Source organism: Salmo salar, chromosome ssa26 (genome assembly GCF_905237065.1).
Source record: "Salmo salar chromosome ssa26, Ssal_v3.1, whole genome shotgun sequence".
NCBI classification, from domain to species: Eukaryota; Metazoa; Chordata; class Actinopteri; order Salmoniformes; family Salmonidae; genus Salmo; species Salmo salar.
In genome coordinates, this window is record NC_059467.1 from 38082509 (window position 1) to 38095950 (window position 13442).

Below are 13442 nucleotides of genomic sequence, written 5' to 3' on the forward strand. Positions count from 1 at the left end.
ACACAGCTATAGGATACGCTGGTGGTAGGTAGGACACAGCTATAAGATACGCTGGTGGTAGGTAGGACACAGCTATAGGATACGCTGGTGGTAGGTAGGACACAGCTATAAGATACGCTGGTGGTAGGTAGAACACAGCTATAGGATACGCTGGTGGTAGGTAGAACACAGCTATAAGATACGCTGGTGGTAGGTAGGACACAGCTATAGGATACGCTGGTGGTAGGTAGGACACAGCTATAAGATACGCTGGTGGTAGGTAGGACACAGCTATAAGATACGCTGGTGGTAGGTAGGACACAGTTATAGGATACGCTGGTGGTAGGTAGGACACAGCTATAGGATACGCTGGTGGTAGGTAGAACACAGCTATAGGATACGCTGGTGGTAGGTAGGACACAGCTATAGGATACGCTGGTGGTAGGTAGGACACAGCTATAGGATACGCTGGTGGTAGGTAGGACACAGCTATAGGATACGCTGGTGGTAGGTAGGACACAGCTATAGGATACGCTGGTGGTAGGTAGGACACAGCTATAAGATACGCTGGTGGTATGTAGGACACAGCTATAAGATACGCTGGTGGTAGGTAGGACACAGCTATAAGATACGCTGGTGGTAGGTAGGACACAGCTATAAGATACGCTGGTGGTAGGTAGGACACAGCTATAGGATACGCTGGTGGTAGGTAGGACACAGCTATAGGATACGCTGGTGGTAGGTGGGACACAGCTATAGGATACGCTGGTGGTAGGTAGGACACAGCTATAGGATACGCTGGTGGTAGGTAGAGACACAGCTATAGGATACGCTGGTGGTAGGTGGGACACAGCTATAAGATACGCTGGTGGTAGGTAGGACACAGCTATAGGATACGCTGGTGGTAGGTAGGACACAGCTATAAGATACGCTGGTGGTATGTAGGACACAGCTATAAGATACGCTGGTGGTAGGTAGGACACAGTTATAGGATACGCTGGTGGTAGGTAGAACACAGCTATAGGATACGCTGGTGGTAGGTAGGGACACAGCTATAAGATACGCTGGTGGTAGGTAGGACACAGCTATAGGATACGCTGGTGGTAGGTAGGACACAGCTATAGGATACGCTGGTGGTAGGTAGAACACAGCTATAGGATACGCTGGTGGTAGGTAGAACACAGTTATAGGATACGCTGGTGGTAGGTAGTACACAGCTATAGGATACGCTGGTGGTAGGTAGGACACAGCTATAGGATACGCTGGTGGTAGGTAGGACACAGCTATAAGATACGCTGGTGGTAGGTAGGACACAGCTATAGGATACGCTGGTGGTAGATTGGGTGAGTGAGTGGTGATGGTGACTGGAGAGGGCTTTGACTGATAGGAAAGATATTCAAACTTGACTTTAGAACACCATGGCCCATAAAACCAATGTCTTGTGTAGTTAACCAACTATACTAATATTCTATAGTATACTATACTAACTAATATACTAACTAAAAAGGGACTTAGGAAATAAAAAGAAGAAGAAACTACACTATGAAACAAAGATAAATGACAAAGAATGATAGTGAAAAGCTTTGGATCACCTTAAATTATATTTTGGGAATTAAGGCAAACTCAGCTCCATCATTCATTCAATCAGATGGCTCATTCATCACAAAACCAACTGATATTGCCAACTACTTTAATCATTTTTTAATTGGCAAGATTAGCAAATTTAGGCATGACATTCCAGCAACAAACGCTGACACTTCACATCCAAGTATATCTAACCAAATTATGAAAAAGACCAGCATTGTTATTTTGGATTCCATAAAGTGAGTGTGGAAGAGGTGAAATAATTATTATTGTCTATCAACAATGACAACCCACCAGGGTCTGATAACTTGGATGGAAAAGTACTGAGGATAATAGCGGACGATATTGCCCCTCCTATTTACTATATTTTCAATTTATCCCTACTAGAAACGGTGTGCCCCCAGGCTTGGAGGGAAGCAAAAGTCATGTATAGGGGGCTTTACTATCTAAGAATACTGGCTCAAAAAGCCGACCAAACAGCCCGTTACCAACCCTTAGTAAACTTTTGGAAAAAATTGTGTTTGACCAGATATAATGCTATTTTACAGTAAACTAATTGACAACACACTTTCAGTATGCTTATAGGGAAGGACATTCAACAAGCACAGCACTTACACAAATGACTGATGATTGGCTGAGAGAAATTGATGATAAAAAGATTGGGGGGGCTGTTTTGTTAGACTTCAGTGCATTATCGATCATAGTCTGCTGCTGGAAAATGTTATGTGTTATAGCTTTACACCCCCTGCTATATTGTGGATAAAGAGTTACCTGTCTAACAGAACACAGAGGGTGTTCTTTAATGGAAGCCTCCAACATATTCTAGGTAGAATCAGGAATTCCCCAAGGCAGCTGTCTAGGGCCCTTACTTTTTTCAATCTTTACTAATGACATGAGTAAAGCCAGTGTGTCTATGTATGTGGATGAATCAACACTACACATGTCAGCTATTAGTTTCAGAGTGGTTGGCAAGGAATAAGTTAGTCGTAAATATTTCTAAAATTAAAGGCATTGTATTTGGGACAAATCATTCACTAAACCTCAACTAAACCTTGTAATACATAATGTGGAAATTGAGCAAGTTGGGGGGACTAAACTAATACTATTACTGGATTGTCATTGTCATGGTCAAAACATATTGATACAACCGTAGCTAAGATGGAGACCTTAACAGCACTATCAACAAGGTAGGTCCTAGAGGCCCTAGTGTTGTTGCACCTGGACTACTGTTCAGTCATGTGGTTAGGTGTCACAAAGAGGGACTTAGGAAAATTGCAATTGGCTCAGAACAGGGCAGCACGGCTAGCCCTTGGATGTACACAGAGAGCTAATATTAATAATATGCATGTCAATCTCTCCTGGCTCAAAGTGGAGGAGAGATTGACTTCATCATTACTTGTATTTATGAGAGGTATGAACATGTTGAATGCTCCAAGCGGTCTGTCTAAACTACTGGCACACAGCTCGGACACCCATGCATACCCCACAGGACATGCCACAAGAGGTCTCTTCACAGTCCCCAAGTCCAGAACAGACTATGGGAGGTGCACAGTACTACACAGAGCCATGACTACATGGAACTCTATTCCACATCAAGTAACTTGATTAAAAAAAAAAAAGATACACATATACCTTATGGAACAGCGGGGACTGTGAAGCAACATAAACATAGCCACAGACACATGCTTACACACACGATAAAATATGCACTATAGACACATGGATTTAGAACTGTAGATATGTGCTAGTGGTGGAGTAGGGGGCTGAGGGCACACAGTGTGCTGTGAAATCTGTGAAATGTATTGTCATGTTTTTAAAATTGTATAAACTGCCATCATTTTTGTTGGACCCCAGGAAGAGTCAGCAGCTAATGGGGATCCATAATAAATACAAATACACAGCCAAGACACAATTTCACTATGCAACAGACCATGTGACCAATACATACACATAATACAAATGTCATTTCGTCATTCCAGCTGTGGAGACGCCAACCCTCTCCGGGACGTGTTCACTGTACAGCGACCTGCAGGGGTTACCATGGCTACTAGTCCTGACTTTGACTCAAAGAGGAAGAGTCTAGATGAGGAGGAGGAGGACGAGTGTCCTAACGGCAAAGTGACGCTGATCTACAGCGAGGAAGCGGGGACTCAGATCATCCAGCACCAGGATTCGCTGACGGACTACTGCTCCATGTCCTCTGACTCCACCCCTTCGCTGGGATTTGACCGATCCGGCCCCTTGTCAGAGCCGCTGGGATTGGACAGATCCAGTTCCTGCGCGCTCAGCTCATTGGCTAGTTCCAGCAGTTTGCCTTTTTCCAATGAGGAGGAAGAGAGGTCTCAGGACCACCCAGACGATCCTGACCCTGTGGTGAACTCTGACCCCACCACAACCTTTACCACCACTCCCCCCCACCTGCAGGCCCTCACTGTGCTGGCTGTCAATGGAACCCTTTGGATCCCCAGGTACCCACAATGCTACACACACAAACCCAGCATGTCACACTGTCATACAACAGACTTAGGGGTCGGGTTCCAAGTCCTATTTTTTTGCAGTCAAGAAAAGATTGCTCTACCATATTTAGGTGGTTCCTGAGACGTTAACACTCCTCCAGGCGTTGTGAGATCTGATATTGCAACACATTTTTATCTGGTCTGTCTGGTCCTACTCCAATCTGTTTTGGATGTAAGCACTAGTTGTTATTTAGGGGAAGTTGTGTTTCCATAGCTCGGGCTGACACTGAACACTTGTGAAGAGCAGAATCAACACCCACTGAAATATCTGAACGGTTCCTTTTGTGAAGGAAAATGTTTTTTTAGAAAAGGCCCAAATGGCCCAGTCTGGTGCCAGGTCAGGGTCTTTTTCTGGCCCAGAGTAGACTTGTTTTGGGCCAGGCTTCAGAGGGTGAAACACTAAGGTCTATGTCTTTAGGCCAAACATGGGTAAAGTCTAATGGTGGAAATATGCCAACAGATGGAACTTAGGTCTGTCCTCAAATCACAATTTAGAGTTTTGAATAAGGTTTGTCATTTACAAAATAGTATTCAAATAAACCAGTATGTCAAACATAAAAATAAAAAATGAGCAAAGTAACCATGATTGCTAACGTTAGTTGTAGTGCTAGTCAGCTATAGCTTGTTCTCTATCTAACTTTCTAGTAAATGGTGAGCCAATATATTTTATCATGGCTTTGTCTTGTCCCTCTGCAGCAGACACGTTGTGGGCTTCTTTGTCATTATTGAGCCAATACTCGAATCAGCAAGAAGTGATTTGAATCAGAGTATAATTAGAATCTATGAGTATAATCTATGTGGTCAGCCCCACTGAAACACGACCTATTAGACTCTGCCAACGACAGATCTTTAGTCACTACTGTGTTGTGTTCCAGGAGCGGTGGTGACGTGATGGTGATCGAGGTCCAGCGGCAGACAGGACAGCTCAGGGGGCGTGTCATCGCTGTGCTCTGCCCCCCTGGAACTTCCTCCTACGGGTGAGGTCATATCCTGTCAGGAAGGCTGTTTCTCAATAGTCTAAAGGGACAGTTTGAGATGCATCCATTATTTTTGATAGCCAGTGAGGTGTGTAGACTCTGTCCAATCATCTTCCACCATGCTGATGGATCAGCCAGTTACAAATCCACTCCTAGCCCCACCCCCTAGACAATGCTTTTAAATCTGAGAAGTGTAGATAGGTTTTGTGAATATGGTAATAGCCCTCCCTTGCCCTCTGATAGGCTAGGTCAGGGCTGCCTTCTTGGACCTCTACCGTCCTGCAGGGTTTCAGTCCAACCATTATTTAGCACACCTTAGTTTATCTTCTATGGGCAAGGTGGGACGCTTGCGCGATATTCAAATACCTCAAAAATGCAAAAACTTCAATTTTTCAAACATATGACTATTTTACACCATTTTAAAGACAAGACTCTCGTTAATCTAACCACACTGTCCGATTTCAAAAAGGCTTTACAACGAAAGCAAAACATTAGATTATGTCAGCAGAGTACCCAGCCAGAAATAATCAGACACCCATTTTTCAAGCTAGCATATAATGTCACATAAACCCAAACCACAGCTAAATGCAGCACTAACCTTTGATGATCTTCATCAGATGACAACCCTAGGACATTATGTTATACAATACATGCATGTTTTGTTCAATCAAGTTCATATTTATATCAAAAAACAGCTTTTTACATTAGCATGTGACTAGCATTCCCACCAAACACTGCCGGTGAATTTACTAAATTACTCACGATAAACGTTCACAAAAAACATAACAAATATTTTAAGAATTATAGATACAGAACTCCTCTATGCACTCGATATGTCCGATTTTAAAATACCTTTTCGGTGAAAGCACATTTTGCAATATTCTCAGTAGATAGCCCGGCATCACAGGGCTAGCTATTTAGACACCCAGCAAGTTTAGCACTCACCAAAGTCAGATTTACTATAAGAAAAATGTTATTACCTTTGCTGTTCTTCGTCAGAAGGCACTCCCAGGACTTCTACTTCAATAACAAATGTTGGTTTGGTCCCAAATAATCCATTGTTATATCCAAATAGCGGCGTTTTGTTTGTGCGTTCAAGACACTATCCGAAAGGGTAAATAAGGGTGACGAGCATGGCGCATTTCGTGACAAAAATTTTCTAAATATTCCATTACCGTACTTCGAAGCATGTCAACCGCTGTTTAAAATCTATTTTTATGCCATTTTTCTCGCAAAAAAGCTATAATATTCCAACCGGGAAAGCCTGTATACGTACAAAGAGAGAGAAAATAAATACATCTCGTGCCCTCGTGCATGAGCGTGAGTCTCAGAGTACTCTGACCAGCCACTATCCAAACGCGATAATGTGTTTCAGCCAGAGGCTGCCTCGATATCATTCAGCTTTTTCCCGGGTTCTGAGAGCCTATGGGAGCCGTAGGAAGTGTCACGTTACGGCAAAGATCCTCAGTCTTCAATAAAAAGAGCCAAGATGAACAACAACTTGTCAGAGAGGGCGCTTCCTGTTTGGAATCTTCTCAGGTTTTTGCCTGCCATATGAGTTCTGTTATACTCACAGACACCATTCAAACAGTTTTAGAAACTTTAGGGTGTTTTCTATCCAAAGCCAATAATTATATGCATATTCTAGTTACTGGGCAGGAGTAGTAACCAGATTAAATCGGGTACGTTTTTTATCCGGCCGTGTCAATACTGCCCCCTAGCCCCAACAGGTTATTAGCTGCTTACCAAGACCTTAACTAGCTGAATCAGGTATGTCAGGTTAGGGTTGGACTGAAAACCTACAGGACGGTAGATCTCCAGGAATAGGGTTGAGCATCACTGGCCTAAATGGTATTTCCTTTGGGATCCATAGGAAGTACCCAATTGTAGAGGCTACCGTATGGGTTGATGCTCTAAAGCAGGTATCCCATTCCTAGCCTTCGAGGGCCACAGTGTCTGTTGTCTACAGCTTCTCCTTCAGTAATAGCCTTTACACCCTGCCGAGCAGAGCCGTACTGGGCTGGCCTGGTTACGTATCCACCATAGTAGCTGTAACCGTGCTGGAAAAGACTGTCTGAGCCAGCACACTTCCGTTGTGCTCGGCACGATAGTGTGAGATATAGAACTGATCTAGAGCTGGGAAGCCAGTTGTGTGGCTGTGTGTCCTGTCTGGCCGGTCCATGGCCTTAATGACAAAGGTGTATAATTACCCCCATGTACTTACCATAAATGCCTCATTTGGTGATTTTGCGGTATTGTACAATGCTTTCCATTGCTCTTTTTTTGTGTCGTCATTAGCACAGTATACATGATCCCAATTCTAGCTCCAAAGACAGCGTCAATTTGAAAAAAATGAAAAAGTAGATTGTGCTGATTTATATTGAACCATGTCGCGCGCCGTAGTTTAAAGCCTGGATAGTGCTCAAACGATGATGTCATATCGGAGTTCTTCAATCTTTTTTGCACCTTCGCCATTGTCCGGGAAGCAGAACAGCAACCCTCCATGCTCCAGGAGTGCAGTTGAAGACACCTGCTGTAAACTATAGTCACTTTCAAATAGATTGCACCACCCAAAGTATCCGCAATTCAATTATAACATCCAACAAAACTGTGTGGGAAAGTGCTCCGTTGATTAACCCATTACAGTCTAAGCCCTGTCTAAGCCGGGGGAAGAGGGGGTGGGGGTTCTAATAAGCTATATGGAATTGTTTTAAGAAGGGCATACCAAGGATCATTTAGCTATTTGATTTAGAATTTTAATACAGGGCAATGTCTTTCTACCGTAACACCGGCACATTGCCCCGTCCAAGCCATGGGATGCATCCCAAATGGCACCCTTTGCTCTATAGAGTGCACTACTTTTGACCAGAACACCTATGGGCCCTATGTAGGGCATGGGGTTCCATTTGGGATCCAGCCATGGTGTTAACAGTGAAAAACAGGCCTCATTCCAGACCTGTGGAGTGTGGGACCTCTTTATCTGCTGTAGCAAAGTAGGCCAGCAGAACAGTGAAAAACAGGCCTCATTCCAGACCTGTGGAGTGTGGGACCTCTTTATCTGCTGTAGCAAAGTAGGCCAGCAGAACTGTCTGGCTACATCCCAAATGGAACCCTAGTCCATATGTAGTAGCACCCTGTTCCCTATGTAGTGCCCTGGTCAAAAGTATTGCACTACATAGGGAATAAGGTGCAATTTGGGACGTACACACTTTCTGGCACAGCAAGAAAAGGAGCTGGAGATTAATTTGCTGATTCAGCTTCAATAAAGACCCAGCAGAGATCCCTCATCATGTGCTTAACGGGGTTTTTCCCCACTCTGTAATTATTCCTATAAACGTCCCAGCAGCTGTTTTAGCTACAGCAAAAGAGGACTTCTGTCTAAAGTGCATGCGTGTACGTGTGTCAGTGTGCGTGCGTGAGGTTTTAGCAGCAGGCAATGAAAGGGCCACCCAAAGCCGAGGTCCTTAATAAGCAGTGGTTGTCAGGGGGTTAGTGCTATCTGGGATCCTTTGGACATCCCTAACCTTAACCCCTACCCAAACCCTAACTTTAACAATAACATTAACCCTTACCTTAACCATTTAAATTTCAACTTCAATAGGGGGATGTCAGATCCCGTTTAGACTAGTAGCACCAGGGACAGGTTGAGGTCAGGCCATAGGGTCGCAGGAAGACAGGAAAGGCTGTGAGAAACACGCTGGAGATTCTGGGCTTGTTTCACATCGACTGTAGACTGACTGACTGATCTACAAATCATAATGACTAGTTATTTAGGATGCAAGGGGATTTGTAGATCAGTCAGTCAAATCTACAAATCACCTTGCATCCTAAATAACTAGTCATTATGATTTGTAGATCAATCAGTCACAACTACCCACAATGCACCACATATGTAATGCTATCAAACACGGTCTCTGTTTATCAATTTCATCCCATTTGAAACAAACTACAACTTATAAAGGCTTTATAGGGCAGGAAAGTCTTCATTTTCTATGGCGACACCGCTAACAAATGACTGTTCTGTCTAAGTGAGACTTTTCTGGGTGCGTGTGTGCTTGCGTGCAGTTGTGTGTGTGTGTGTGACAGGGGGGAAAATATATTTCAATACAAAATACCTTTACCCCATAGTGGTCTTATGCTCACCTATGTTTGTAACCATCAGTGTTGTAGATTACATGGAACCATCAGTGTTGTAGATTACATGGAACCATCAGTGTTGTAGATTACATGGAACCATCAGTGTTGTAGATTACATGGAACCATCAGTGTTGTAGATTACATGGAACCATCAGTGTTGTAGATTACATGGAACCATCAGTGTTGTAGATTACATGGAACCATCAGTGTTGTAGATTACATGGAACCATCAGTGTTGTAGATTACATGGAACCATCAGTGTTGTAGATTACATGGAACCATCAGTGTTGTAGATTACATGGAACCATCAGTGTTGTAGATTACATGGAACCATCAGTGTTGTAGATTACATGGAACCATCAGTGTTGTAGATTACATGGAACCATCAGTGTTGTAGATTACATGGAACCATCAGTGTTGTAGATTACATGGAACCATCAGTGTTGTAGATTACATGGAACCATCAGTGTTGTAGATTACATGGAACCATCAGTGTTGTAGATTACATGGAACCATCAGTGTTGTAGATTACATGGAACCATCAGTGTTGTAGATTACATGGAACCATCAGTGTTGTAGATTACATGGAACCATCAGTGTTGTAGATTACATGGAACCATCAGTGTTGTAGATTGCATGGAACCATCAGTGTTGTAGATTACATGGAACCATCAGTGTTGTAGATTACATGGAACCATCAGTGTTGTAGATTACATGTAACCATCAGTGTTGTAGATTACATGGAACCATCAGTGTTGTAGATTACATGGAACCATCAGTGTTGTAGATTACATGGAACCATCAGTGTTGTAGATTACATGGAACCATCAGTGTTGTAGATTGTATGTAACCATCAGTGTTGTAGATTGCATGTAACCATCAGTGTTGTAGATTACATGTAACCATCAGTGTTGTAGATTGCATGGAACCATCAGTGTTGTAGATTACATGTAACCATCAGTGTTGTAGATTGCATGTAACCATCAGTGTTGTAGATTGCATGTAACCATCAGTGTTGTAGATTACATGTAACCATCAGTGTTGTAGATTGCATGTAACCATCAGTGTTGTAGATTACATGGAACCATCAGTGTTGTAGATTACATGGAACCATCAGTGTTGTAGATTACATGGAACCATCAGTGTTGTAGATTACATGGAACCATCAGTGTTGTAGATTACATGGAACCATCAGTGTTGTAGATTACATGGAACCATCAGTGTTGTAGATTACATGGAACCATCAGTGTTGTAGATTACATGGAACCATCAGTGTTGTAGATTACATGGAACCATCAGTGTTGTAGATTACATGGAACCATCAGTGTTGTAGATTACATGGAACCATCAGTGTTGTAGATTGTATGGAACCATCAGTGTTGTAGATTACATGTAACCATCAGTGTTGTAGATTACATGGAACCATCAGTGTTGTAGATTGTATGGAACCATCAGTGTTGTAGATTACATGGAACCATCAGTGTTGTAGATTGCAGTGCATACCAGAGAGGATGATGGTAGTCTTGGTGAGCTACAACACATGAAACAACAGTGGCAGGAAGATAATATGGGGGTGTGTATATGATGCATGGTTAAGCACGCAACACGGCAACAAGCTATTTGGAAGCCTTCCCTCTTCCCAGAGTGTTTGTGTCATGTCCTACATAAATCAGGAGTGCGATGAGGTATGATTTACCTGTTTGTGTCATTTCTGGAAAGTATGTATTAACCTGTCGATGGCTCTTTAAACCCTGATCTAAGATTTAGAGTTAAAGTCAGGTTTTAGGGAAGGTAAGTTCATCCTAGATGTGTGCCTAAGGGCACCTCCTACCTGGAGGTATAAATCCTATGTAAACAGCGTGTTGTGTGTACTCCTCAGTAGCCTTCCAGGGAACCTCTTCTCAGTAAAGCATGGCTACTTCTAGGAAGAATCCACACATACTCATTTCAATGTTTAACTCTCTCTTTCCCTCCTCCATATCTCACCCTTCTCTCTTTCTATCCCTCTTCCCCCTCTCTCTCTTCCTCCCTCTCTCTCGCTCTTTACCCCCCCCCTCTCTCTCTCTCTCAGGACCCTGGAGGAGGCCGCACTGGTGGCAAAGGACACGGTTGTGTGTGGCTTTCGCAACGAAAATAGGGCCTGGTGCCTGTGTGTCTGGCGGGGCTGGGGCCCCCGTGAGCTAGATGTCTTCTACCAGTCCTACGAGGAGCTGGGGAGGCTGGAGACTAGCATGAGGAAAAGAAGGTAGCCGTTGTACGGCACCGGCCGCACTGTCCCAGGCAGGGGCTAGCAGTCACAGAATCATAGCTCTCTGTGGGAGAGAGAGAGCGAGAGAGAGAGGAGAGGGAGAGATAGAGAGAGTGTGTCGAGAGACCTCGGCCAGGGGGAGTACACATTCACAGGCCCCCAGTGTTCAGAGCAGGGGGCCGCGGAGCCCTGACATCAGAGTGACGTGGAGAGGAGGGGTGAGGAGAGGAGAGGAGGGGTGAGGAAGATGGTGAAGCAAAAGAGAGGACAGGACAGGAGCGATTGGGATATGTTGAGAGGAGACTCAGGGAAGGGGGGGAAGGATGCCTCATCCTGTCATATCTTGGGCCCAAACCCCCAGGGACCAGGTCAAAAGCCCCTGTGTGCCCCCAACACACCCCACACTTCCCCCTCTGGAGCATCACTAAGATGGATTGACTACCAGTTAAACCTGAGCTGAGGATGAAGATAGAAGGGACTAGGGTTGCAATTTTCCGGTAACTACCAAAATTACCAGGTTTTCCAGAAATCTAGTTGGAAGACTCCCGAAATCAGGAGGGATTAAGCAGGAAATCCAGAATCTACCAACCACGATTTCTGGAAAACCTGGGGATTTTGGGAAGGTTACTGGAGTTCTGCAACCCTAAAACGGATGGTAGGACAAAACGGGCCATAAAGACACGTGTCCCAGATCTACTGAACACTGACAGAGTACTCACTTCACAGGACAGTGGAACGTAACACTCAACTGGGTCGTGTGTGTGTGTGTGTGTGTGTGTGTGTGTGTGTGTGTGTGTGTGTGTGTGTGTGTGTGTGTGTGTGTGTGTGTGTGTGTGTGTGTGTGTGTGTGTGTGTGATATGAGTAAACAACACCGTAAGCAGTTCCTTCTCCCAACAGACCAAGGACACAGCAGAAAGGTCTCATTATAGCGACTGGGACTGTCTCTAAACCAATGACACTCTCTCCTATACCAATCTCTCATACTAGCTCAGATGTTCATTAGATTTTAAACATTTTCTGCTACTGGGCTAAACTCTGACTTGTGCATGTAACACAAAAGTCAGGGTTACCTATGTGTAGGATTTTGCCCTTCGGTTTGATGCCCATCAGTTTTACTTCAAGTGTTGGCGCTTGAAGTTGCCAGTACTATATTGTGTATTGAGGCTGCATCCCAAATGGCACCCTATTCCCTTCATAGTGCACTATGGGCCCTGGTCAAAAGTAGTGCACTGAATAGGGTTCCATTTGGGACATCCAGTGTGTTGATACCAACATGGGAGGGTTTGCTAACTTCACTGCTGTGTGAGTGAGATGGTGTTAATTTATGGTGTAATATGTTCAAATCCTCTTCAGTGTAAATATACTGTATTGTGTATATACTGTACGACCATGAATAAACTTCTTATAATAGTAGAAGTCTGTGTTGAATGGAAGTTTATTGACCTCGTATCCAACCTGCCTGCTGTATCTATCAAATCTTATCAACAAAATGTTGCTTGTAAGAGACTTGCCTGCATCACCCAATCTCGTACATTTGAGTATCCTCTCCTTCTCTCCCAATCTCTCTCCCTCTCTCCTTCTCCCCCCTCTCCTCTCCCCTCTCTCTCCTCTCCCCCCCTCTCAATATGGGAAGAGAGAAGTAGGGGGCAGGTAAGTTCTCCAACACAGCCTTGCTATAACCTGACCCCTGACCCTGACCGCTGATGTGGAATGAGGGATGAAAGGATGGAGGGAGGGATGATGGATTAATGAAGGGAGCGCTGACAGGGGCCCCACCTGGACGGAGGAATACAGGGTGCTTGTACCATATTATGTCACAAGCTGCCAGGTATTACATACACACACATACACACAAAATATTGAACCTACACAAACACACACCAGTGAACCACATGCACACACCATTGAACCTTTACACACACACACACACACACACGGTGTGCAACTCTGGACAACATGTATGCATAGAATGGTAAATGCAACCTCCTAGAAAACATAAT

At 44.1% G+C, this 13442-nt stretch overlaps 1 protein-coding gene across 1 annotated transcript in view; it reads left to right on the plus strand.

Annotated features, from left to right (window-relative positions):
* The window catches only part of LOC106591281 (leucine-rich repeat serine/threonine-protein kinase 1), a 186730-nt gene extending 173872 nt beyond the window's left edge, over positions 1 to 12858 (plus strand). The window contains exons 36-38 of the mRNA XM_045707980.1: positions 3543 to 4031; positions 4955 to 5056; positions 11265 to 12858. Coding sequence (XP_045563936.1) covers positions 3543 to 4031; positions 4955 to 5056; positions 11265 to 11442 — 769 coding nt within the window. The 3' untranslated portion in view covers positions 11443 to 12858. The remainder of the gene's footprint in view (positions 1 to 3542; positions 4032 to 4954; positions 5057 to 11264) is intronic.
* Positions 12859 to 13442: the final 584 nt, after the last annotated feature.